Source organism: Myodes glareolus, chromosome 7, assembly GCF_982192425.1.
Source record: "Myodes glareolus chromosome 7, mMyoGla1.1, whole genome shotgun sequence".
NCBI lineage: Eukaryota > Metazoa > Chordata > Mammalia > Rodentia > Cricetidae > Myodes > Myodes glareolus.
This window is the reverse complement of record NC_142032.1, coordinates 94,395,303-94,422,956: the sequence shown is the minus strand read 5'-3', so window position 1 is coordinate 94,422,956 and position 27,654 is coordinate 94,395,303. Positions and strand designations below refer to the sequence as shown.

Below are 27,654 nucleotides of genomic sequence, written 5' to 3'. Positions count from 1 at the left end.
CCTGACCTTCACATACAAATTAGTCTTCAGTAAATGGTGTTGGGGCTAAATAAATAAGCAAGTAAAGCTGGGGCCCTTGCTGCCTCTTCATCCACAGATCTGCCACACGTGGTAGAAGTGACAGGGGTACGAGATGGACTAACGACAGAGCAGCGAGAGCATTCTCCACTCCTCGGAGTCTGGTCTCCCGACACACGACACAGATCACTTCTCCAAAGTAAATGACACACGCTTTGCTCCTGTAAATATAATACACGCTTTGCTCCCGGTTGTCTTGCTCACCAGCTCCTCCTTGGTGCCTCCCGTATTGTCCCAGAATGTGGCTTTAAAAATGAAGATCACTGAGCTTTCAGTTGTCAGTGCAGATGAAGTCCCCACTCCTTACCATGAGTGACCAGCCTCTTCCTGCTCCAGTCTTCATCTCTATAGCCTCAGTTTCCCTGTGTCCTCTGCAGTGGGCATTTTCCAGTATTGATCTGTCCGGCCTTTGAACCCTTCTGGGAGAAATTTCACAGGGTTTCGTGGGGGAACAAAACCTGTCTCACGTGTGTTGTGTGATGTTTTTACTCTTTTGGCTTTTTTGGGGGGCCCATCACCCCACTCCCAAATAAACCACACATAGAGACTTGGTCTCAGTTATGAATGCCCAGCCTTAGCTTGGCTTGTTTCTTGCCAGCTTTTCTTAACTTAAATTATCCCGTCTACCTTTGACCTCAGGGCTTTTATCTTTCTCACCCTTGCATCTCTCTCCTGACTCCGCGCCTGACTGTGTAGCTGGGTGGCTGGCCCCCGAAGCCCTCCTCCTTCTCTCATTCCCAGATCCTTTTTTTTTTTTCCTCCCAGATTTCTCTTATTTATCCTCTCTGCCTGCCAGCCCCGCCCGTTTCTCTCTCCTGCTTTGCTATTGGCTATTCAGCCCTGTATTAGACCATCAGGTGATTTAGACAGGCACAGTAACACAGCTTCATAGAGTTAAGCAAAGGCAACATGAACAAAAGTAATACCCCTTAAAATAATATTCCCCACCACACATGGAGACACAGGCAAGGACAGGCCCTCATTTTCCCTGCTCTCTGACACCTGAACATGAGGCTATGGCCCAGGCTCAGTAGAGACCCACTGTAGTGTGTGACCTTACTTCAGGCTGGCTCACAAATTTTCTTCTTTCCTTCTTAGGTCCAGGACAACTTTGACAAGATTGAATTCAATAGGATGTGCTGGACCCTCTGTGTCAAGAAAAACCTCACAAAGAATCCACTGCTCATTACAGAAGATGACGCATTTAAAGTGTGGGTCATTTTCAACTTTCTGTCTGAGGACAAGTATCCATTACTTATTGTGCCAGAAGAGGTAAGGTGTGGCTTTGGGGAGTTTTTGGATGTCTAGGTATGAGTAGACCTGGCCAGCAAACATTTGTGTTGATTTAGTGTTGGTATTTGAGACAGTATTTTTTGGATCAGAGGCAAAAACAGGTTGAGTTTTTCAGGACATATTAAGGATTTGAGGATAGGTCCCACCCTTGGAGATTTGCGGGGACAGTGAGGCTCCCTCTTAGAATTGCCATGATTGCGGATGAGTCCATCCTCATGATATCTGAAGACTGTTTGCTCAGTACAAGGGACAACATGATTTTCAGTCCTTGTGGAAGAACCAACTGATGCTCTGTGGGAAATACATAGAATCCGGAATGTTCTCTCACTGTGTTAGGAGTAGGTACTGCTAGTCCTGTTTCAAAGTCTAGGGTGCTGGCTGTTTCCTGGACCTCCCACAGCAAATGAAGTCACCTCTCCTGTATTATTCCCCCAGGAATTCCAAAGTGTGGGCAGTGGGGAATAGGAATAAGGTCTCTGTGCTGTTTTCTGGGAACCAGGGATGCAGGAGAGGTTTGACCAGGCCAGGATCTTTATGAATCATGATGACAGTTTCCTGTATGAGGCGGCTACATTCATGAAATTGTGATTGTGATGTTGTTGAGTCCTGTGGCTGAACTTTTGGGTCTCAGAGTCGTCTGCAGAGGACAGGCTAACTGCGCTGTACTAGATAGTGTCACAACCAGCAGATCAAATCTGTATCCTCTGTTCCTGTCCTCTCACATCCATAGGGCCTGGTTGTGGAGAAGTACAAGCAAGGTTCAGTCCTGGCCCACTAGAGGTAGCACAATGTTTTAGTTTAAAACATGCCTTTTGAAACAGACTGATTTTTGAAACCTGACTTTATCATTTATCCACAGAGTAACAAATTAATCTCCCAGTCTGGGTCTCCCTATCTTAAAATGGAGACGGTTGTTTTCCACAGTGCACCCTGTGAGGCTGAACAGGTTGACATATATGAAGCATTTGACGTAGTGCCGTGACCCGTGCTCACTAAAGGTGCCTGGTGAGGGTGTGGCATGTCTGTGGTGTAGGCAGACTATTCTTGTGGAAAATACTCAGCTGGAGCTTGAGAGGCCAGGGCTGGGGAGAGACTGGAGAAACCACAGGGGGTGGGTTAGGGCAGGGGCAGGGACCATAGTAGGAGTTGTGAGAGCCAAGGAACCTTGGGGCTGTTTCTATGGTAGCAGGAGGAAGTAGAATTGGTAAAGGAAGCAGAACTGGGCAGACTGTGAGATAAGAGGAGATGCATGAGAATCTTAAATTGCAGAAAAACCAGATAGTGGTAAGATGGCGCCCCTGGATTTAATAATAGGTAGTCTTGCTAACAAGGGAGGGGCAGTTTCTATAGTAGTGGGAACAATTCTTAGTGTTAACTGTGATAATGCTGTAGTATCAAGTATGCGTGACTGTTAAAGGGGAAGTAGAAAGCAGCATCTTAGACCAGTGCCCAGCACAGCCCAGAGAGCAAGTGGAATAATGGCGGCCTAAGAAGGCCCTTAACAGACATGGCCGCTGCTCAGATCTGTGCACATGCTAATTTCTTTTTTTAGAAAAGCATTTTGTTATTATTCTTACTACTACTATTACTACTTTATGTGTATGAGTATTTTGCTTGTATGTTTGTCTGTGCACCGCATGTGTGCCCTTGGAGGTCAGAAAAGGGCATTGGATTTCCCAGACCTGGAGTTATGGAAGGTTGTTTGCCACCATGTGGGTACAGACAGCGGTCTTAGCTGCTTAGCTGCTGAACCATGTTTCCTGCCCCACAGAAGATTTCCACCATGGTCTTTTTTTTTGGGGGGGGGCATGGTCTTTCTGCAGAGCCATGGCTATCATGGAACTCAATTTGTAGACCAGGTTGGTCTCAGACTCAGATCTGCCTGCCTTTTCCTCCTGAGTACGGGGATTAAAGGCATGTGCCTCCGGGCCCTGCTTTCCAGTATAGTTTTTGAAGGTATTTTTGCAGCCACACTCAGAATTGCAAGTTTATTCATGGATTGGAATTAATCTTGACCTTTTGGATTTTTCTCTCACTAAAATATCTGTGGTGGACCTGAAAGCCACATTGTCTTGTTTTCAGAAATAGCAATTACGTAACAAGGACGTGTGCTTGCTTTGTTCATGGACAAGGTGAGTGCTTTCCTGATCTGAGGGCCTCATCATCACTGGACCACTACTGTGGTGAGCCTCTCAATGAGCAGCAGGACCCCCGTGGCCTCCATGGGCCTCCTGTTTCTGCTATGGCCGAGCCCAGCCAGATGCTCCTGCGTGCTTTATCTCCACTGTGGTAGGCTGTCGTGAGCATTGGTCTTCTTTCAAACATGTTACTCCTGTTGGGGAAGAGAGTGGTCTCTCTTTGGTACAGTGGATTTGTTTGTCATGGATTGTGTGGGCTTCCTCTGTGCCTCAGCATCTCCTCTCACTGTCAGAACTAGGAAGACAGTGCTGCATTTTCAGCCCTGGGGAAGGTCGAGGCCTGCCTGGTTTACATGACAATATCTGTTGCAAATAGCGGAAGCAGAGTTAGATTTATAGATTGCTCCTGCGGGGCAGAGAAGGGGTCATTGGAACAGAGTAATGTGAACTTGGTTCAGCGGTTGAGTCAGCCTTCTGAGGTTTAACCCAAGAACTTGGGCGCACTGAGACGGGCAGGTCGCTCGCTTGCCCTTTGACAAGCACTGCAACCCCACGGTCACGCTGGATTGTGGAAAATGCAGCCTATTCAATTTTAGCAGCATAGCGGCTGTATTTGAGCTGTTTTTGGCATGTATGTTGTTAGAAAATAGAATGTAAAGCATATTTAAAAGTAAATTTTGAATGCAAATTCTTTGTGAGTTTAAATTAAATTCCCCGGGGGCTGGAAAGATGGCTGGGTGGTTAAGGGCAATGGCTGCTCTTCCAGAGGACCGGGGTTCAATTTCTAGCACAGACATGGCAGCTCACTGGAGTCTGTAACTCCAGTTCCAGAGGATCCGACACCCTGTACGGACGTACACTCGGGCAACATACCAATGTGCATAAATAAATAACGTTCTTTTTAAAAAATTAAATTCCCATCGGGAATTTTAGAGTTTTAAAGTTCAGAGTGTCTGATATACATATGGGAAGCCTGATACTCATTACGCGGAACTCCAGATAGACTGTCTATCAATATCTAATCTAATGTAGTCTACCTGAGCCAAGGTCTCCCATTGCCCTGACTGACCTTGAACTCACAGAGACCTATCAGCCTCTGTCTCCCAATTGCTGGGTTAAGGGTGTAGTCGTGTTCTACCACTTTTGCCTAATTTTTATGTTTCTAGTAATTAATGTATCATAATGATCACTTGCATTTAAGTGTAAGGCTTTTGTTGTTGCCTGTTTTGCTTTTTTGAGATACAGTTTCTGTTCTCCTGCCTTCACCCCAAGTGCTGGGTTATAGATTGTTCTACCGTGCCCAGTGAAGTCCGAGTTTGTTTTTCATTTTTCTCTCTGCTTCAGCTAACACTGTACAGCAGTGGCAGTTGTGTGAACAATACATTCACGTCATTCCTTTGGTTCAGCTTCCATCGCCCAGAACAACCGTCCAGAATGTCAAATAAATACTTACGTTGTACATGAAGATATTTCTATCGGGACATTTGCCAAGACATGGCGATCCCCTTGGAGCCTGTTCCTCACTCCTTCTGGTGATATTCCTGGAAATGTGTGCCTGTGAAGTATGGTTTTTGCTCGTGCCGTTTCCCACAGAACCAAGAACAAAACAGGATGTGTCTGTCAGACACTTACTTGGAAGAATTGCCTTGCTGTATGAAAACTTGAAATAGTTCTAGAGAGATTTTAGGCGAGGTAAAAACCTCACTGCCCCTTTAAGGAGAGAGAACTTTTGACAGAATAAACATTCAAGCCAAAGGCCTAGAGAAATCCCATTCAGCTTGCGATTTCTTCTTTGTTATTTTTGGTGAAATCTGTTTGGAAGGAGGAAGCAAGCTGCTTCCTGAGCCGAGTGAGCCTGAGAATTGGTGTAGGCCGCTGTAAACCAACCCAGCACATGACTCGTTATTTAGTTCACTTGAATAGTGGGGCAGGAGAATGTGCCTCTTTGCCTAGCATGATCAAAATGGCCTCTGCTGTTTGGTTATGGTAAGAAAACAATTGTGTCGGGAGTCAACAGGAAAAGACACAGTTATTGGGAGTAATGGCTGGTTGGTGCTGGGCTGAACATCAACCTCTCAGGGCTAGAGGGACCTTTAGGAAGGTTCCAGACGGACCTGGGAGGCTGCTTTGAGAAGTGAGTTGTTAGTAACATTTTCTGAGTGAAGCCAGGAGCCCAGAGTTGGGAAGTGCAGGTGCCTCGCCCAGAGCAGTAAGGAAGGCGGAGCTGAGGCTGTCTCATCCTGTGCACACGCATGGCCATACACATGTCCTTCCCTCACTGTGTTGGGAAGGTGTCTGGCTGTATTTCCATGACGAGCTGAGTCACAGCCCGCAGCCTAGAGCCTTCTAGGCACCCTTATGGATTAGGGCTTCTCTGTGTGTTAATATCACTGCTTATTTTCCCTTGAACCTTTATTTATATAACTATCCTTTGTTACGTGATTGGAGGGTAAGACAGCGGCTTGTGCAGCCCAGGCTGGCTTTGAACTCCTGAACTTCCTGCTGCCAACCTGACTCCTACTCCTACTGCTTTCTTTCTTTCTTTCTTTCTTTCTTTCTTTCTTTCTTTCTTTCTTTCTTTCTTTCTTTCTTTCACATGACTGGGGATGCAAAGAACGAAACAGAAAAGTGAACACCAAGTTTTATTGTAGCTAAAGATTTTCAAACATTTCTTGACAAATGTTTAGATGATCTGTATGGTGTTTATGCAGGGGAAACCACAGGTCTGCTTAACTCTGTATTCTTTGCTTTCTCAAATAAGTGACTGTATAATATGTCTCCCAGAGCGGAGGGGGAGCAGCCTGGAGGGTGCGCCTGCTGGGCAGCTCTGTGCAAACCGTTCTCTGTGGGTCTTCTCTTATTTCTTTCTATGCTGAATGTTGTTAACCCCATTTCACAGGTGAGGATATCAGAGCTTAGTTTAATTCATTTTAGATGTTAGTTGAGTCCGGTTTTCTTAAGTACCCTGCTGAGCTCTGAGAATTCAAAGTTACATGGGGCACAGTTCCTTCCATGAGGAATTCAGAAAATGGTGGAAAAGCAGATGAGGACCAGAAACGGAACACAGAACACCAGGAATAGCAGGGAGGGACACAGAAGAGGGTGCAGGGGATGCAGGCCTGCCTTAACGCTCGCTAGAGCATCTGCTCGGTCAGTGTGAGGGCACCTGGGGCCTTGTTACAGCCCAAGGGCGAGGACCAAGTGTGAGACTTGAAGCAAGCAGATGGCAGAGGAGGAACTAATCTGTGAACCAACTGGAAAAAAGGGACTTTCTTTTCCTTCCTCCCTTCCTCCTTTCCTCCCTTTCTCTCTTTCTCTCTCCTCCTGTGTTTTGTTTCTGGGGACAGAGTCTCACATGCAGCTCTGGCTGGCCTGAAACAGAGCTCTGTCTACCTCAGTCTTCCAAGTTCTGAGATTAAAGGTGTGTGTCACCACACCCCGCTAAATATTTGCTTTCTGTTTCAACCTTGTAGGAAGGTAAACATTTTATAGCCTGACCCAGCACACATAAGTGTGCACACAAAACCTTGCTGTAAAGCTGTATCTGGCTCTGTTGTGGGTGGGTTAGAGTGTTTTTCATTCCATTGCAAAAAAGTGCTGTTTGAATTCATGGTGGGAAACACTGATCTTGGGGATAATGTCACTGGTTTTATCTAAGTGGTGAGGACCTAGAATACTGGGGTGGGTTTTTGTGGATGCTATCACACCAACTGAAATCAGTAATGGGGAAGGGATAGCGAGGACAAGAGCCGGAATGAATCTGAGCACAGTACATGGTGTGTGTGTGGAATTGCCTTAGTCAAACCCATCGGTTTGTGCAGTGGACTTGCTCTAGAGATATATCAGAGAGAACGTGGGGAAGGCAGGAGGGGTGGCAGTGTTGGGAATACTGTCACACAGAAATATATCAGAGAGAGAGAACATGGGGAAGGCAGGAGGGTGGCAGTGTTGGGAATACTGTCACACAGAAATATATCAGAGAGAGAGAACGTGGGGAAGGCAGGAGGGGTGGCAGTGTTGGGAATACTGTCACACACAGAAGAAACAGTGCCATCTTCTCTTGTCATCACTGCCTTGTTTCTTCCCTTCTTTTCCCCACCCCAGCTATTTTCCTACATGATGTCTGATGTTTCAAGATTTAGTGAGCCCTTCTGGCTCACACTAGGAACCCAGTCACGTTTATAACAGCATCAGTGTTCTAATGGATGGAGACATCAGGAAATAAGTAATTGGTTTTCATAGGAAGTCTGTAAATTAGGGAATAACTTGTGTGTGTGAGATGCTTATTTACTCTAACACATGTTCAGTGAGATCCTTGTGTGTGGCTGCTGCTGCTGGTGCCTGTCTCAGTAATTCAGTCCAGCGGCGGTGGGGGCAGGAGAATCGGTCAGGATCGTTCTTTGCTGCATAGTGAGTTTGAGGCCAGTCTGAGCTACATGAGACCCTGTTTTAGAATAAAACAACAGGAAAAAAATGAAAAGCATAATGTTCTTGATATATTGAAATATTCACCCCATAGAGTAATGAGGTGACAGTTGTGTGTGTGTGTGTGTGTGTGTGTGTGTGTGTGTTTGTAGGTTTCCCTAGCTCTGTGCACACAGACATGATGTGCAGGCTGTGACTGTCAGTTCTTCATTTCCTTCTAGGCCATCAGAGAACAACCACTGGTGTTTTATGTATACAGTTTTCCTTAGCAAAGAGAGGTCTTACTCTTTTGGAAGTATAAAGAATATCTCTTTGTGGCAGTGGTGGTGCACGCCTTTAATCCCAACACTTAGGAGGCAGAGGCAGGCAGATCTTCAAGTTCGAGGCCAGCTTGGTCTCCAGAGCAAGTTCCAGGACAACCAGAGCTGTTATACAGAGAAACCCTGAAAGAGTATTTTCTGAATTGACTTTAATAGTGTTAATGACACAAATATCTATGTTAAAAATATGAAATAATTAGCTAGGTGGTGGTGGTGTATATCTTCAGTTCTAGCACTCAGGAGGCAGGGGGATTTCTGAGTTTGAGACCAGCCTAGTTTGCAGAACAAGTTCCAGAATAGGTAGGGCTACACAGAGAGGTCATGTCACACTCACACACACAATCTAAAAAAAAATAGAGCCAGATAGTGATGGCACACACCTTTAATCCCAGCACTCAGGAGACAGAGGCAGGCAGATCTCTGTGAGTGTGAGGCCAGCCTGGTCTATAGTACAAGTTCTAGGACAGCCAAAGCTACAGAGAAACCCTGTCTTGGAAAGCCAAAAATATTAAAAATATATATATAAAAAAGAAAATATTTATTTTTTTTCCTACAGATTGAATACCTGCTTAAGAAACTTACAGAAGCTATGGGTGGAGGTTGGCAACAAGAACAGTTTGAACATTACAAAATAAACTTTGATGACAATAAAGATGGCCTTTCTGCATGGGAACTTATTGAGCTAATTGGAAATGGACAGTTTAGCAAGGGTATGGATCGTCAGACGGTGTCTATGGCCATTAACGAAGTCTTCAATGAGCTTATTTTAGATGTGTTGAAACAGGTAAGAGGGCAGTGACCCCACTTTCTCTTCTCTTTAGAGTTTGATACAAAATAGCTTCTTCCCTCTTTTTCCCCTTTCCTTCCACTCCCTCACTCCCTCTCTTCTTTTCTATATAGATGGTCTAAGTCACTTATACTCCTTAGATGATTTAGAACAAAAATAAAGTTTCTGTTTTCTGTTATTAGAGTTTTAGGATTCACCCCACCCTGCTGTGATCTGAGGACTGGACCAAGGCATCATGCGCTCTAGACAAGAGCTCTGTGACTGAGCTCTGGCCCTAGGCTCGTGTTTTAAAGAGTTACTGGCACAGTTTTGAAGTACAGTTAAGAACTGAGAAGTTATTTTTGAAGGGACTGTTAATAAAATTTCCAAACTATTTTTTAAAGTGCCCTCATGTTTTTACAGGCTTAGACAAATACCTTTACCTTTAGAAAGAGATACTTTCATATAGCAAAATTATATTTATTTTATCAGAATATTTTTGTTTTCTTATCACCCAACGTAGTACCTGATGTATATGTGGAAACTAAATACTTATTAAATAGAACATCTCTCTGTCTGTCTTGAGGCAGGCTGTCACTCAGTAGCTCTGGGTAGCCTGGAGGTCACTTTGTAGACCAGGTGCCTGCTGGGATTGAAGGTGTGCCCGCTGTGCCTGGGTATAGATATAGGTCTTTCACACATCTTGTGTTACTGTATCAAATAATAACTCTGCTTTCGGGTTTCCTTACTTAGCTCTTTTCTTTGTTCAGTAATTATTATTGTCTTCGTTCTTTTTTTTTTCTGATGGAGTCCATCAATAAGTATTAATTAAGTCTTAACTTGTATAGGTTTTAGTATTACGAGAAAGTATGTGACACACTCTGTCCACACACCTTTAGGTCTCCTTCTGGTGCCAGGAAATCCCAGACATTTCCGTTTACCTATACATATTTCAATAAATGTCTTAAAAGGTAAGACAGTTTAGGAAAATTCACTGTTTATTAATGCCAAAGGTTCTGTATGTCACTTGCAGAGACTTTCTGAAATGTCTAAAATTACATGTAAACCTGTGTGGCCATGAGGATTTGACTGGGGATCATGCCCCTGGCCTTCATAGATTCCCGGAGACTCCAGTCCACGATCTGCAGGGATGAAAACCATTGACATGCGTGTATTTAGGACCAGGTGTCAGAGTGGGGTAAAGAAGACAATCCAAGAAGGACCGCCAAGGCCTTCCACGTGAAAGCACACGTGTCTACGTTAGGTTTGCTCTTTCATAGGGCTACATGATGAAGAAGGGCCACAAGAGGAAAAACTGGACCGAGCGGTGGTTTGTGTTAAAACCCAACATAATCTCCTACTACGTGAGTGAGGACCTGAGGGAGAAGAAGGGAGACATCCTCCTAGACGAGAATTGCTGTGTGGAGGTGAGTGGGCGTGGCTCCTCTGCCTGCTGGCCTCTGCTGCCCCCTGCTGTCCACAGATGCTCTCCTCACTCCAGACCGCATCTCCAGCTAATCCCCAGCCTTCCCAGAATGTGACTTCTAAACAGAAACTAAAGATGGCTGACAAAATGCGTAGCTAATGTGAATTTATTTTCTGCCTTATGCTTGGGAGTAAAGGATAGGGATTAAATCTGAGAGATCTGTGCTTGAGGAATCAACTATTAAAGAAAAGCAAGTCATTAAAAAGGCAGAAATGCAGTAAAATAACATTGGAAATTATCAATAAACTAAAAGATCTGGGGCATTTTGAGTAAAGCAAATAGAAGAAGAAGATTCATCATTAAAATTAGTATTTTGGGTGATTTTTTTTAAGGGGGAAGATAGGGTCTCATGTAGCTCAGGTCGTACTTGAAGTCACTGTGTAGCCAAGGATGGCCCTGAATTCCTTATCCTCCTACCTCTGCTGCTCCAGGCACAGGAATGGCCTGGGCTACTACACTTCACCTCTTTTTTGAGACATATTTATGTATTTATGAGACCTCATGTAGTCTCGGTGGTTTTAAACTATGACCTTGAACTCTTGGTCCTACCGCCTCTTTCTACACATTTCTACACAGCGCTAGGATTATGGGTGTGGGGCTCCATGCCTGTTTTGAGTGACTTATTTTATAGCTATTAATTCCGTAAAGATGTGAAGTCCCCAAGCACACGATTTCTGTTGGATGATGTGGCACCTGTCTGTAATCTCAGCACTCAGGAGCCTGGGGAATTGCCGGATCTACTTTGCCAAGACTATGTAGCAAGACCATGTCTCAAAACATACTGTTGTTTTTTTTTTCCCCCTTCGTTTGTTTTTAGACTTGGTTTGTATATGAACCACCTAGTGTCTGTATTTATTGAAGAACATTTAAAATATGGGAGATCACACTCACCTATAGAAATGGTACAGAGAGTAATTAATGCTCTGGGGAAAGCGGTGCCAACCAGGGGCTTTGCTTATATTCAGCTAACCCGAGACTTACAAGATTACCATACGCTCAGCCATTTTACTCATAAAGACAGAGGCCAAGAGCCACAGGGCACTGGTGTAACACCGCGGGTATAAGAAAAAGCCATAGCAGGCAGAGTTACGTCGTCGGTGCCCCTTCCGGGTTCCTGCAGGGGACACGCTCAAGTGGAAGGGCGGTTCTCTCAGAAGCAGAGAGCATGCGGCCTCTTCCTCACCAGCTGCTGTGGTTCTTCCTTTATAGATGCGGGTCCCACTGGGGTCGTTGACATCGTACCTGGGCTGCCGGGCACAGCAGTGAATCAGACATTCACATTTGTAGGTGATTGTCAGTGGCACTGGGTTTCAGCTATTTGTCCAAATAGTTAAGAAATGAATTGAAATACGTAAGGAGAAAACTTAGTGAGTGTGGTGTCACATTCCTGTAGTCCTAGCGCTGGGGAAGCTGGGCCTGAAGGGTCATGAGTTCAAGGTTAGCCTAGTCTACTTAGTGAGGTCCTGTCTCCCGTAAACAAACTGATAGTTTCCTGCTGAAGGACTACACTTCCCAGCTTGCCTTGAGGACCATGGAAGTCATCTCCATTCCTAGAAAAGGCCGCATCCTGTCTTCTTCTGTGGGCATTTTGGCATCTGTGCATGTGGGTTACAAAGATGCCCCTCACCATGAATAAACGTGGCCCCACCTAAGGTCAAATCAAGCCTCTTTCTGCTCTCTCTCTCTCTCTCTCTCTCTCTCTCTCTCTCTCTCTCTCTCTCTCTCCAGCTGCTTTGTAATAATTTAACACAAGAAAGAATAGAACTTCAAAGAACTAACCATGCTCTCTGTTCTAGTCTCTGCCTGACAAAGATGGGAAGAAGTGTCTTTTCCTAATAAAATGCTGTGATAAGACCTTTGAAATCAGTGCTTCGGATAAGAAGAAGAAACAAGAGTGGATTCAGGGTAGGACATTTTTTATTGTTTTCCATAGAAACACTTGAGAGCAGAACTGGGCACGGGCACACAGTTTTAATCCTAGCACTTGGGAGGTAGACACGGGAGGTCTGGAGTTCTCTACATGGAGTTCCAATCCAGCCTGGGCTACTTTAGACCCTGCCTAAAATAAATAAGTAACGGTGAGTGTCCCAGCTGTCTGTTTTCAAATCTCACAGAAGACGCTGCCACAGTGTTGCTTCCTTGTGCCATGGCTATTGCTACATTCGAGAGAAAATCAAGGAAACACGAGTTCCCCTTTTTTTGGCCAGTTTATTTGCATACTGACTTCGTGGGGATAAAATTGTATTTTAGGTCTTATTACCCTAGTCCTTGAGAGGATTTTTTCCCCCTTTAGGCTTAGGAAAAATGTTAGAGATCATCTTGATATTCTGTTCCTATGCAAGACAGAAAAGGAATTCGTGGAGTGGCTTTGAACACCTCAGGAGCTTTTTAAGTAACTCACGAAACCAATAACTTGAGGAGAGAGCATTGTGCTAGCATAGAAGGAAGTGAATGATGTGTAGACATGTCCATTTGCTTAACCTATCTCAAAAGAAGCAGAAATGGTTAGCACTGGTTGCTGACAGCCCGGAACCAGACCCTGGAGGACAGGAGTAGGCAGACACTTCCCTGAATTTCTGTCTATTCACACTTCTTGAATTTTACCCGTAGGTATTAATAATCCAAGAACTTCAATTTAAGTGATTGAAATCACAAAGAGCCAGGGGTAGTGATTTATGCCAGGGGCTACTTAATAGGTTTAGGCCAACTTCAGTTACAGAGTCAAATTCTGTTTAACAAACCAGAAAAGCTGCTGCAGAGATGGCTCAGTGTTCAAGAGAACTGGCCTGCCCTCTAGCGGACCTGGGTCTGACGTCTAGACCTACGTGGTGGTTTACAACCGTCAATAACTCCAGTCCAGGGCATCTGACACCCTCCTCTGACCTCTGTGCGCCTCAGACATACACGGTGCACACACATACATGCCGGCAAAATACTCACATACGTAAAGTAAAGGAATCTGAGAAAGATAGAAAAGAAATGAGATTTTTTTTATATGAAATGTTTGTATGTAAATGGTGTGCATCTAGAATACACACGTGTCTTATGAAGTCCTGTGTGCTGTGCTGTATGTAGATTTTCAGTAAATGGCAATGACTGTGGTATGTATGTAGGTCACATACAGATGGGGGTGGTCTCATAAGATGTAGACGAAGACAGAATCAGGGTAGCAGGCTGCCATCAGATGCTAGGAATTTGATTGTCTGCCCTTGGTGTGTCTTAATTTTACTTGGCTTTTATAAACTATTTGCTGTCCTTGTGTATGGGTGCTCATGATGCATCTGTGGGTCCCAAGGATCAGATGATCTCCAGGCTTACCTCCTGAGTCCTTACTTAGGAGTAGAAAAGGGCCAGGTGCTTGGTATCAGCACTTGGTAACCGAAGAAAGCGGGGTTACTTTGAGTTTGAGGACAGATCAACCTAGGCTACATAGTGAAGCCCTGTCTCAAAAAAAGAAAAAAAAAAGTATATAGAAGGGAGTTGAAAGTAAGTTCTTTTTTGCTGTTGTTTGTTTGTTTTGGAGTTTCTCTGTGTAGCCCTGGCTATTCTGGAACTCGCTCTGCGGACCAGGCTGGCCTAGAACATAGAGGTCCACCTGCTGGGATTAGAGGTGTGGGCCACCACTGCCTGGCCGTATCCTGTAGTGTTCGCAGTGAAGAGTCTGTGAGCACAGACTCGGAAGAGACTTCAGTACACATGTCCTCAAGTGGGAGCTGGAGAGCCCATGCCTCTGCTCACTGGCAGGATCGGAATGAGCTCCCATCTCCCCCATCACTCGAGTGTTACACGTAAGAGTACAGTGCCTCCTCTTTCTCCTGTCCTTCTAGCCATCCATTCTACCGTCCACCTGCTGAAGCTGGGCAGCCCCCCGCCACACAAGGAAGCCCGCCAGCGTCGGAAAGAGCTCCGGAGGAAGCTGCTGGCAGAGCAGGAGGAGCTGGAGCGGCAGATGAAGGAGCTCCAAGCTGCTAATGAAAACAAGCAGCAGGAGCTGGAGAGCGTGAGGAAGGTGAGTGTGGGGCGGGGAGGCCTGGGACACGGCAAGGGCAGTGTTCTCTTTACTACCGAAGCCACAGCCTTAGGAGCTACCGAAGCCACACACAAGTCTTAGGAGCTGCCCAAGCCACAGCCTTAGGAGTGAGCTTTGCTTCACCCACCCCCTATGTTAGGACAAGAGTTCAGGGAGAGGTTTGGTGACCTGAGTTCTCAGGAGGTGTGTCCAGCCCCTGGGCCAACTAAAGCTCTTCGTGTTCTTCCTGTGCTGGAGGGTGTAGACTTGAGCCATGTTTGTATGTGTTCACATGTGTTCTGATCATGCTATAGGACACACACACAAAAGAGCAGAATAGAAGCTGAGCCGGGTCTGTAGTCACGAGGGCTGGGCTGAAGGAAAAACCACCATCTCAGCGGTGCTGTTCACTCTGCTATAGGACTGCTGTGTTCTAGGACTTGGCAGTTACCTGCTGCAGCCAGATATGGCAGGTTTAGCCTTACAGGCTGCACTTACTTTGTCTAGAACTAGTCACATGTTTCTGAGGGACGGCAGCTGTAGAGTTAACTCCAGGCCTAGGTATTTTGCTGCTCTCAAGGGCTTTTGTCTTTCAGTGGTTTTACGGGTCTTGCTGTTGTCATTAAGATGAGTCTCAATACATAGCTCTGGCTGGCCCAAAGCAGGTTGTATAGACCAGGCTGACCTCTAACTCAGCAATCTGCTCACCCCTGCCTGGGACTAAAGGCGTGACCACCAAGTCTGGCACTGTCTTTGTTTTTGTCCTATCTGGAGTTCACAGACCAAGGACCAAGGTTTCCCATTATGTTGGCTAAAATTTCAACCTATTTCTTCAAATATTTCTTCTTCCCGTTCACTCTTCCCTTATATTCTGTTGGACAGAATATTGTACATAAAGTGCCTGCATTCTCTAAAGCTGTTTATTTTTGTCTTTTCTGTTCTTGTTGTATTTTGTTTTTTTGATTTTTCGAGATAGGGTTTCTCTGTGGCTTTGGAGCCTGTCCTGGAACTAGCTCTTGTAGTAGACCAGGCTGGCCTTGAACTCACAGAGATCAGACTAGCTTTCAACTCTCTACTTAGGGAGGCTGGCCTTGAACTTCTGATCTTCCTGCTTACACTTTCCAAGTTCAGAAATCACAGCCGCAGCACACCCTGTCCTTTATGGTGCTGGAGAGTCCTGGCTCCCTGGCTTCCCAACACTGTGCAGGTTTTCCAGCTGAGCGCTAGCCCTGGTCCTCTAGAAGACTTTTCATTCGGTCCTTGAACATCACAGTCCAGCCATCTCCGTTTGGCCTCTTGATTAATATTCCTGCTCGATGAGGTGTTGTTCTTTCCACTATGTCTTTAACTGGGACTTCCCTTTATTCTCTTCAGCATATTTACAGGAACGGCTTTGTGGATAGGTCGTGGGCTTCTTCAAAGGCAGTAACTGTTGACTGTTTTTTCCTACTTATGGGCTACACTTTCCTGTTTCTCATACTTTTTTTAGTTGAAAACTGGATGTTTTAGAAGATAACGTGTTATAGGAACTAAGGATGCCGATCCTGACACCCCTGCCCTCAGCCTGTCATTGTTTGGCTCTTTATTCAGTGGCTTGGCTGGACTGTTTCCTGGACCCCTGTGGCCTTTCCACCCTCTCCTCAGAGACTTAGCCATGGGTCTGCATTGCCACAGTCACCTGGAGTGACCCCAAGTGCTCTCCTTCTCTCCCGTTAAGCTGTCTCACTCCTAACTGCCAGAGGTCACCGATCTCTGGATATTTGATCTGTTTTCTTCAGTGCCCCCGGAAGTAATTAGGCTCAGTCTGGGGTTAAGTTCAGACCTGTGTCCTCTCAAGGCCGGTCTTTGAGACTTTGTCCCTACTCTGTCAGGGCGCTGCTTAGCTGGGCCTTTCTGGTTCTGCCCGGCTTAACTAGTCTGGTTGGTTTGCCAGCCTCCTATGACCCAATCTTTATTGTATTCAACTGTGACCTTAGGTTTGTACATCTTATATAACAAAGTTCCTTCTTTTGATGAGAACCACAGAACCTACTTTCTTCCAAGAGCGAGAAGTTCCACCAAAGGCTGGGCATGTATTATGGCACATGCCTACAACCCAGCACTTCAAACCAGAGGCTGAAGCAGGAGGCTTGCCAGTTGTGTGAGCTTGGGTGGAGACAGCAGCACGGGTCTCCTGCTGTAAGAGCCTCTGCTCCTAGGAAGAGGACACAGCCTGCTGTTACCTCTGTTTTCTTCTCCTCTGGAGCTTTTGCCCACAGTGGGAGAGACCCTGGTGACCTGGCCTGCTTTCTGTAGCCTGGGCCGCGAGCAGCATCTAGAGGGCGCCCTTGTCTCTGATTTAGCAGCCAGGCGTGGCACTTCCTTCTCGCCCAGGAGAGTGAGGGGCTCTAAGATCCAGATGATTGTCTTTTGCTGCTGTTTTGTTTTCAGTGATTTTGTTTGTTTGTTTGTATTTTGGTTTTGAGGGTGGGACCAACTATGGCGCCTGTGCCTGTTGGGCAAGTACTTGACCAGCCGGCCACAACCCCAGCTCCTCGTGGGTTTTCTTAGACGGATATTCTCCTCTGGAGTGTGCCCTTACCATAGTCTGCAAGCTTTACCATAATCTGTTCTGTTTTTTAAAGTAACTTTAATAAATTGTTTCTGTTGGAGCGGGGAGTAGGGGTGGAGGTTGAGGAAGCTCCCTGTGGCAGCCGTCTGGAAGCTGAGCCTGAGGAGTAGTGTGCTAGGTGACAGCACCACACGGAGGCCCCGAGCCAGGTCACTAGTGCAGCTGCAGGTGATTGTGGGCCAGGGGCTGCCCTCACAGTCTCTGTGCAGTGTGCAGAATCAAGCTGCTGAGCTTGTTGTATCTGCTGGCTGGGAAGGCTGGATGGCATCGCAGTGTATCTCCTAGATTGGGTTTAATTTGTATCGACTGCTCCTTTTTCCCGTGCTTCAGTAAGGCACTCTCTCTCACTGTAATAATCCCGCTTTTCTGGGCATGGGTTTTGGTTGATTAGAAACTGGAGGAAGCGGCGTCCCGGGCCGCAGACGAAGAGAAGAAGCGTCTGCAGACTCAAGCGGAGCTGCAGACCAGGTTCAGCACGGAGCTGGAGCGGGAGAAGCTGGTAAGCTGGGAGCTGCTGCCTGTGCTAAGGGAAGCCTGGCGGCCACCGTAAGCTGCCTTGCTCTGACTGGCGGTGGCGGTGGGGGAGCTGTGTGTTTGTGCAGGTGTGTAGTCCTTTATTGAACACCTCTGTGCACCCGAGGGGTAGAGGAAAAGGATGGGCACCTTGTTTTCCAGACCCCTGCGCAGAATCGTATGCGTGCAGTCATCAGTGCTTGGTTAGTGTGGTTAGGGTCTGCTTTGAGGTGTTCCTGTCCTCCTGCAATGACTGCTAGCCAGGGTCCTTTTCATCCTCGAAAGACTTCTGGTTTGGACGGTGACTAGCTGTAAGAACATAAACTAAACCCATGACATTTCTCCTCATAATGAGTAAAGTGAACACGGAGACCTCAGGGCTCTGGTTGCCGTCCTGCCATGCCAAGTCCAGGTTGCCCGGTAGAGTCAGCTGGTTCCTGGAGCACACATCTCCCATGGCGCGGCGCTGTGCTGAGCCCATGCCTGGACATGGTCCGATGGCCCTGTTGGTCACTGGATGCTCAGAGCTGAGATTCCTGTTTGTGTTGAGGAAGGCAGTGTGGTGTATGGAGGATACCCAGCTGCCCTTCCTCGGTGCTCTCCCTGAGCATGCGTGTGATCGATGTGTGCTTCCTGCGTTGGGGTCATTCTCTGAGCTCTCGGGGTTCTCCTGAGAACACAGTGATGTAGTTCATACACTGTAGAGACATACACCAAAATGTGTGATAGTGTGTGTGTCAGGGTCCTGGGGATTGACCCTGTGTCTCACACATGCTAAGTAGACACTCTTCCAGTTAGCTCTACCCCAGTTTAATCCCTGTTTTTAAAGACAGGGACTAAAACTTCTTCAATCCAGAAGGGGAAGCCACGCACTTGCTAAGATACTGGTGCCCAGGGATGGGGAAGGAGTAGAGGCAGCGGGACCTGCAGCTCAGGAGCTGCTCTGCCTGGACAAAGGCTCACTCTTTAACATTTGGTAAAGAGGTTTTGGCTTTAAAATAGAAAAGAATTTAAAGAGAAATCAAACTTTTAAAAAAATCTTGACTTGAATAATAATATAGAGTACGAAGGATAGAGCACATAGAGAACAGGATGCAATTTCTGGGCTGAAGGTTATTTTCCTGCACTTCTCCCCAGCACTGGTATTTGGTGTATGCTGTCATTGCCTCCATCTTTAGTCAAGGGTAGAGGTGGGATGGGCGCCTTGCCCTGGGGAAGAATCACCCGCATTTAAGCGAGACCACAACCCTCTCGTCCTCTAGATCAGACAGCAGATGGAGGAGCAGGTGGCCCAGAAGTCCTCGGAGCTGGAGCAGTATCTGCAGAGAGTGCGGGAGCTGGAAGACATGTACCTGAAGCTGCAGGAGGCCCTTGAGGACGAGAGGCAGGCCCGGCAGGATGAGGAGACGGTGCGCAAGCTTCAGGCCAGGTGGAGATTGCTCTGCAGCCCCCGCCCTCGTTGGCTTTGCTTGCTCTGGGTTCTAACACTGGCAGAAGTCCGGAGACTCTGGATGTAGGGCTGGCTCCTGGGCTACAGAAACCTTTGCTTGGGGGTCTACAGAAGGGACTGTGCCCGAGAGCAGTGTGTTGGCTGCATTGACTGCGGTGTGCTTACTCTATTCCAGAATGTCAATCAGCCAGATCAGCTTTGGAAGAAACTTGGTTTTGTCATCGAGTCCAGACCTGAGCAACCTTGGTGCAGAGGCAGAGCTGCCTCAGGCCTGGCATGGCAGAGGTTTTGTGAATCAGGAGGGAATGAATGCACACTTTCTGTCTGGCAGTGTGGGATTGGCACCGTTTCTTCCGTAGCTACTACTTGAAATCCAGGTTTTAAAAGCTTTGAAACTAGAGTCATGCCTCCTCGCTCTTTTAAAGTCGGGTTTACAATAGTGATACTCATAGTCTCAGAGAAAAACTTTGCTTTGGGTCTTTGTAACATCGGGGAGGAAAAGCAAAATGAGTCCCCAGAGGGATGAGGAGCTGGCCTGGTCTAGCCCGTTCTCCCATTTGCTTCTTCATGCCTTGCGGAAGGCAGCATAGATGTACCTGGGCTGTGAGCTGTGGACCACTCCCTGTGTTAGGGAACACTCAGAAGGTGGGCACTTGGAATTTGTACAGCTGCCAGTCCTCATGTGGAGAAGCAGAAGATGTCGTTCAAACCTTGGGGAGGGAAAGGAAAGGTCTAATAGTTCATACTCACACCATAGCACACACATTCATGCCGTAGTGTGCACACTCATGTCATAGAGCACACTCACACCATAGTGCACACTCACGCCATAGTGCACATTCACGCCATAGCACACACATTCATGCCGTAGCGTGCACACTCACGCCATAGCGCGCACGCTCACACACATACACATGATGATAATTTTTAAAATACTAAAATTAGAAAGATAAACTGGAAAAGAGAGTTTGTCAAATGAGATGAGTCTGGTGTGTTGGCTCAGTGGGTGAAGGCATTTGCTGTCAAGCTTTGTGACCTGAGTTTGATCCCTGAGGCCCACGTGGTGGGAGGAGAGAACGAACCAGCCACATATAAAGCATGATTAAGAGATATCAAATTAATCATTTGAAAAAAATTAATTTGGGGCCATCGAGATAAAGTGGATAAAGCCACTTGCTGTACAAGCCGGGTAACCCAAGTCCAGTCCATAAAGCCCACATAAAGATGTAAGGAGAGAGAGAGAGAGAGAGAGAGAGAGAGAGAGAGCGCCATTGCACAGATGCCCTAGCCAGCCATGTGGAGCAGTCGCTGGTGCTGTTGACGGTGGCTTTAGTGGATCATTCGGGAGAAGGTGCGAATCGCGTCACTTCCAAAGAGTAGCACTCTTGAGTGACATTAGACATATTTTGAGCCACTGATTTGTTCCATGCCAAATTTTATAGTTTACTTTTATGCACGGAGTCTATGGGGAAGGCGCTCTGTCTCAGTAGTCTCGAAGGGAATGAGATGCGACCCCAGAGATTGAGTCACAAAAGACTGGATGACTCAGAAACTCTCTGGAGTCAGCTCTCCCGTGTGGATGCCAACACCTGCTGCACTGGGGACTTTTCTCTTGTACTGATAATGATAAGAGAACTTGGAGGAAAGGGGTTTCCTTTGGCTTGTGGTTCAGAGGGAGAATGGACTCGCCATTCTTGCTGGGAAGACATGGTGACGGGACAGGAAGTAGCTCATCACGTTCCCCCATGAGACAAAGTGAGGTGAGGTGGCAGGGGCTGTACCTTGTGCACAGAGGAGTGGAAATGGGCTAGAAGGGTCGGCAGAAAGACCACGTGGATCTTTGTTTTTTTTTTTGGTTTTTGTTTTTTTAAGACATGATCTCACTATGTAGCCCCAAGCTGGCCTGGAACTTGGTATATAGACCAGACTGTTCCAAACTCTCAGATCTGCCTGTCTCTGCCTCCTCAGTGCTGGGATTAAAGGTGTGCACCACCATGCCTTGCTTGAAATTTGTTGTTTGTTTCATTTTTGCTTTTTTCCTTTCCCTTCCTTCCTTCCTTCCTTCCTTCCTTCCTTCCTTCCTTCCTTCCTTCCTTCCTTCTTCTTCTCTCCCTCCCTCCCTCCCTCCCTCCCTCCCTCCCTCCCTCCCTCCTTCCTTCCCTCCCTTCCTCCCTCCATCTCTCCCTCCCTTCCTCCCTTTTTCCCTTTGTTCCTCCCACCCCCTTCAGAGTTTCTCTGTATAGCCCTGGCTGTCCTGGAACTTAATCTATAGACCAAGCTGTCCTCAAAACCAGTGATCCCGTTGCCTCTGCCTCCTGACTGCTGGGAGTAAAGGGGTGGGCCACCACTGCCCAGCTAAAAGTTTGTTTTTTAAAGCATAAATTTGATGCTTATCTGATAGGAAATTCAGAAGCAAACTTTTAACATTTTACTGGAAAGTTCTGGAAGCTGAATCATAATCTATTTCATTAACTTTAGTCATTAAAGATTTAGATTTGAGCCGGGCAGTGGTGGCGCATGCCTTTAATCCCAGCACTTGGGAGGCAGAGACAGGAGAACCTCTGTGAGTTCAAGGCCAGCCTGGTCCACAAGAGCTAGTTCCAGACCACCAGGGCTGTTACACAGAGAATCCCTGTCTCGAAAAACAACAACAACAAAACAAATAAAGGTTTAGGTTTGAGGCAGGCGTGGTAGTGCATGTATGTCTATAATTCCAGCACTCAGGAGACCGAGGCAGAGGATGACTGCGGGTTTGAGGCCACTCTGCTCTGTGTACACGAGGCCCATGTGAGAGGTCCAGGCAGCCAAGTCTGACTTTCCTCACGTTCCCAGCAGCTAAGGCAGCACCCAGCACGTGTGAGGTAGCTAAGTGCCCAGGGAATTATTACTGTTATTTTTGAGAAAGTGTCTTATGTATCCCTGGCTGTCCTTAGACTTGCTGTCTAGTTGCAGTGAATCTTCCTGTCTCCACCTCCTGAGTGCTGGATTACAGACATGCACCATGACCGTTACTGGCTATTGAACCCAGGGCTTTGTACAAGCTAGGCAAGTACTCTGCCCCCTGAGCTACATCTCAGGCCCAGGGGATCGTTTCGGAAGGACCGAAAGGATCCCGTGTTGTACCTGGTGAGGTGGTGCGCACTGCTGCCTCCCTTCAAGCTGCTGCAGTGTTTTTGATGTGTTTGGAGGCAGCTTGGGCCTGGGTTCAGAGGTGAGGTGTGGCTTCTTAGTTTCCATTCATGGTACTTTCTGTCTCTGTGAAGTTAAATTTGCATTGTACTGTGTTGAACTTTTAGCTTTTTGATCTGTGACATAGGGTGGTTGCCAGCTTCAGAGTAGGGATGATGAGGTTAGATATGGCGGACGTCGTGCCTTAGCATGACATCAGCGGGCAGCTTTCTGTTCTTTATCTTGTCACAGATGGGGAGATAGAGCATTGCAGAAGTAAGAAAATGTTGAGAGAAAGGCTGGAATGATAGTGTTAGGCCAAGAAAACATCAGAAGAACAAGTAGAGGGGCTGGAGATGGCTCAGTGGTTAGGACACTTGCTGCTCTTGTGGACGGCTAGGATTCAGGTCCCAGCACCCGTGTGGCAGCTCCCAAGTGATTCCCCTGCCTCAGCCTCCTGAGTGACTGGGGTGATGGGTGTGCACACACGCTTGACTGATTCCTTTCTCTGTAAATGAGGGAGCTGAGAAACAGAAGACTGGGAGTGTTAGTTTGCATACCACAGAAACCAGTTTGGAGGAGGGAAGGCAGGAGATGATTTATGGGAGCCTTCCGAAATAGTTCCTTGTCCCATCGAGGGAAGGTGGCCAGGCCTTAAAGAGTGGCAGGGAACAAGGGGACAGGCCTGGGGTTGCCACGGACACAGGCATTGGGTGTTGGCACTACCGCTGCCTCTGCCACCAGGCTCATCTGCAGGGCTGGGCTCAGTACAGTGCATGGCAGGTTCGTGTGCATGCTGGGCTCAGTGGGGTGTATGGAGGGCTCATGTGCAGTGCAGTGCATGGCAGGCTCGTCTGCAGTGAGGTGCATGGCAGGCTCGTCTGCAGTGTGGGCTCAGTTGTGGACGCTCTGTTCCAGGAGACTTCTGAGGAGCCCAAATGTGTCTCCAGGGAGTATTCTGAGTCTGGAAGGGATAGTGTGGTCCTTGCCTCTCTCCTTGCTGCCCCTGTAGAGAGCAGATGTTGCAAGTGGCAGTGGCTGCCCTGCCATATGACGTGACTCTGTGGCTCCTTGTTAGACTTGTGTCCTGACCAGTGCCGGCGTCTAACCATACTGTCTGCATCTTGAGTTTGGGTTTGGGCTGTGTGTTGGTTTATTTATTTAAACACGAATGCAGTTGGCTGATCCAAGCCAGGCTGTGCTGTGTTAACACTTCGGCATCACACATCTGTGTTCAAGTCCATTGTGACTTGTGCACTACCCGTGCAGACACATAGCCTCATCTATGACGAGGGGCTGGTGTCTCCTGGATTGCTGGTAATAGGCTTTTATTAGATGAAAGAATGTTTTAATGTAGCAACCAGGCAAGTTGCAGAACTTGGCCCTGCCTCCTGGCAGGTAGATGACTTAAGGCCCCACTTCTTCATCTCAAGTGTGACTGCCAGTGGCACCTACGTGCGCTGTGTGAAATAGTGGGGAAATGTTTGACTTGGTTCTTGGCATACACTCGGCCTTTTCCTTCATAGAGGGCAAGACTAAGGATACTTTGAGCAGGACAGGTAGACACTCCCTAATTGGTAGACACTCCTTTACAGACTCCTTGTAAAATGGGGGTGCACTAGATGACTGTCCTCTGAAAGGGGTCCCCAGCAGGATGTGACCCCAAGTGTCCTCTGCGTTGCAGGTTGTTGGAGGAAGAGTCTTCTAAGCGGGCAGAGCTGGAAAAGTGGCACCTAGCGCAGCAGCAGGCCATTCAGACGACGGAGGCGGAGAAGCAGGAGCTGGAGCAGCAGCGAGTCCTGAAGGAGCAGGCGCTGCAGGAGGCCATGGCGCAGCTGGAGCAGCTGGAGCTGGAGCGGAAGCAGGCGCTGGAGCAGTACGAGGTGGCTGGACTCAGCCCGCGCCTGTGCCTGGCTCCTTAGAAACCCTGGCCAGCTGGGGTGTGGGTGGGCTCGGCTCCCAGCTCTGCAGAACCTGCGAACAAACAACAGAACCCCAGCGTTCATTTAGAAGCCTCTTGTTTAGCAGAGAAAAGAAAGAGGAAGTTGGATTTTTTGTTTGTTTGTTTGTTTGTTGTTTTGTTTTTTCTCAGAGGATGGAGGCGTCTGTCCTGCTAAGGGACTATAGACGAGTGTAAGCAGGGATGGTTACACAGTACAAACTGACAGGGTCCCCACCAAGCTGTAGAATAGCTCTGAGCACACGGGATGGCAGCTATAGGCCGCAGCCATTGCCTCATCCTGAGGTGGAGCACCCCGGGCAGGTCACAGCTCACTGGAGGGGGTTTATAAAAGATAGCAGCGTTCAGTTGAACTTAGGGTTTCAGTGGTTAGAGTGGGGTGGGAGAAGGAAGGGACGGAGGCCGGAACAGCTGAGTGCCCACATCTTCATCTGAAAGCACCGGAATGGCCATCAAAGGGCACCCCCAGTGACACACCTTCCAACAGAGTCACTGTCCTAATCCTTCCCAGATAGCTCTGCCAACTGGGGGCCAAATAGTCAATCCTCTGAGCCTATGGGGCATGGTCATTCAAGCCACCATGACCACGGCTGTGAGTGCCGGCAGAGAGAGGAGCCCCTCCCTCCTGCAGAACCTGTTACTGTTGCAGCCAGGACTGCCAGCTCTAGTGAGAGGATTAATACAGCAACAAGATAGGTTGTGGAAGGGCAGGCCTGGCAGAGAGGCGGTGCACTGACACATGGGTGAGCTGGGGAGAGCCTGGGAATCAGGTGGCTTGGGCAGATGGCTTCGTTCTCTGAGCCCGAGTCTGGGCTAATGTGCAGTGGGGGTAACGGCAGCTCCTCCTGAGTGATCCGACCATTTAACAAGGGCATCCATAGGTGTATAATAGGTGCCAGTCCACGCGACTTGGTTCTTAAACTGCCACTTTTATTCCAGGGAGTTAAAAAGAAGCTAGAGATGGCAACTAACACGACCAGGAGTTGGAAGGACAAAGTGGCCCATCACGAGGGATTAATACGATTGATAGAACCAGGTACTATTTTATATATATAATTATCTAATTATTTTCTATTGTATTTATATGATTGAATTGTATTAAAAGCAACAGCAACTGTCTTAGGGGCTCAAAGCCCTTGGTTCTGTACATAAGGTCACATAAGACTGGGGTAGGGACACGTGCCTGTCATCCTAGGCTTGGGATCTGAAGTGCGAGGTCATCCTTGAGGTGACTCCCAGGGTGAGGCACTTGCTCTGCAGGCCTGGCCGCCTGAGTTCAGGTCCTCGGAACCCTCATCAAAACCTGGATAGGACATGGATATTCGTAATCCCAGGGCTCCTCCAGGGGCACGGGGGCAGAGAGTCACCCTGAAGGGCAGCTGCTTGCTGTGAGCCTCTCCTGACCAGCTTGTCCTCCTTAGTCAGTGGCCCCAGGTGGCCTCTCTGCATACACATTGCAGCTCTTTTGACTGGTGGACCTTTTTGGGTATTTGAGGTGAAGTAAAGTAGAAAAGTCGTGTGGAAGGGTCTCGGATTGAAAGCATGCTTGTTGCTTAGGTTCGAAGAAGCCTCACCTCATCACCAACTGGGGACCTGCAGCATTCACCCAGGCCGAGCTCGAGGAGAGGGAGAAGAGCTGGAAAGAGAAGAAGACCACGGAGTGACAGCTCTCCCAGGGCCACCGCAGGCGCAGTCATCAGTGAGGAGTCCGGCTCCGTGCCCAGGACAAGGACACTGGCTTTGCTGCTTCTAACCGTTCTTCCCTCAGGACTCCAGGGGGTCCGTGTCCCGAGGACGCTGTATTTACCTTCTAGCACTGTCTCAGCTTTCCCGGGCAGAGCATAGGCACAGGTGTGCCTAGGGCCACCGTCACTGCCGCCTTCGCAGCCCTTGCAGCCGCTGGTCCCAGTCAGCTCCCTTCTCAGGCAGTGTGTCTCTTCCGCTGATTGGCTGGTCTGTTTGCCTTTTCCAGTCAGGTGACATGGCAAGTCACAACAAGTTCCTTGTTGGTGCTCTGACCAGTTACTGCCCTTGTAGACCGGACGGACTGACGCAGTTGGTGAAGCTCCCCAGCTTCTGCTTCCCTGAGCATCCTGCACCTGGCAGGCTTCCTTTGTGTTCCCTTCCCCTCCCCTCAGAGCAGACCAGACCCTGGCTCAGTGTCTCAACCCTGCTCCCTGGTCTTCCTGTCCCCAGCCCCCGTCCAGGAGTGAGAGCACTGTTGACTGGCAGAGGGGCTAACTTGAAGTCAGTGGTGATTGTGTGGACACCGTGGGAAGCTGTACGTGGGCTGGTCAGATGTAGAGTGTCACAGGATAATGGAGCCCTTGTTTTATCCAGGCTGGGATTGTGGCTTTCACGAGGACTGTGTCTGCTTTTCCCTCCTCTGTGGGTGACGCAGGGCATGGTCTCTGTGCTTGCTGTGTAAGGGTTTTGAGGAAGGTTTTCACCCTAGTCTGGTCTGGGATTGAGAGCAGTAAGTAAGTCAGCCTTCTCACGCTCACTGGAATCTGAGCACAGTGCACATGGACAGCCACGATGCTCTGCATTGTAGACAGGAAGGTGATGTTCAAGTTACAGAAAAGGTGGAATTCAGTAACAGAGCAGAGAACCCAAGTGTCCTGGTCCAGCCGTGCCTCGGGGCAGAGAGGAGGCCATTCCGGTATGTGCACGTCTGGAGATAGACTTCAGTGTTCCTGGTATTTACATAAAGACTGGATAGAATTCCATAAACCTCTACCTTTCATGACTGGAAAACATTTGCCAATGGAAGTCTTACAAATTTTTCTTAAGATTTTGGGCTGCTTAATAAAAGTGTAATTCTATTTAATGTTTATAGTTGCCTCCATAAAGTTTAGATTTGTATGCGGAATGTCAGTGTATCTGGAACTTCTTAGCTTAGCAGCTAGCTTGGGTGTCGTTTTCCTCCTGGTCACTCGTCCACCTCACTCACCCATCTTCCTTGTTGGCGCCGCTGGGCTGTCAGACCGGAGGGACCAGGGCCTCCCCTGTGGCTTAATGATGTCCCCAGGGGATTTCAGTATCCCTGGACAGAACGAGGACAAGAAACGGCAAGATTCTGATGGGTGTGAAATCTCAGGATGACAGCGGCAGGCCTGGGAGTCTTGGGAAGGTGGATGAAGGGTCTGTCATGTCCTGGCTGGCAAACCTTTCCTCCTTAAACCTGACGAGGCAGGGCCTGCAGCCGCTGTGGCCATCTTTGTCTGGTTTGCGTGCAACCCTGAATATTGCCTGCTTCCTGGTCGTGCTGTATGGGGTGTGCAGAAGGTGCCTGCAATCTGGTGTTGCTGGGTGGCACGCCGGCTTCATCAGTACTGTGTGGCTGGGACCTGAAAGTCCTTTTAAACAGTGGATAAAGAAGACAGCACAGAAGCAGCCTCTGTGACTCTCATTGGGCGGGTGCCTGATGCTCGCAG

General features: G+C 47.9%; 1 protein-coding gene across 1 annotated transcript in view; it reads left to right on the top strand.

Moving 5' to 3' along the window:
- The window catches only part of Swap70 (switching B cell complex subunit SWAP70), a 59,602-nt gene extending 32,555 nt beyond the window's left edge, over positions 1-27,047 (top strand). Inside the window, exons 3-12 of the mRNA XM_048460177.3 lie at positions 1,177-1,350; positions 8,811-9,038; positions 10,301-10,447; positions 12,303-12,411; positions 14,334-14,515; positions 17,518-17,625; positions 18,902-19,068; positions 23,942-24,140; positions 25,157-25,253; positions 25,775-27,047. Of these exons, the coding sequence (XP_048316134.1) occupies positions 1,177-1,350; positions 8,811-9,038; positions 10,301-10,447; positions 12,303-12,411; positions 14,334-14,515; positions 17,518-17,625; positions 18,902-19,068; positions 23,942-24,140; positions 25,157-25,253; positions 25,775-25,881 (1,518 nt within the window). The 3' untranslated portion in view covers positions 25,882-27,047. The remainder of the gene's footprint in view (positions 1-1,176; positions 1,351-8,810; positions 9,039-10,300; positions 10,448-12,302; positions 12,412-14,333; positions 14,516-17,517; positions 17,626-18,901; positions 19,069-23,941; positions 24,141-25,156; positions 25,254-25,774) is intronic.
- Positions 27,048-27,654: the final 607 nt, after the last annotated feature.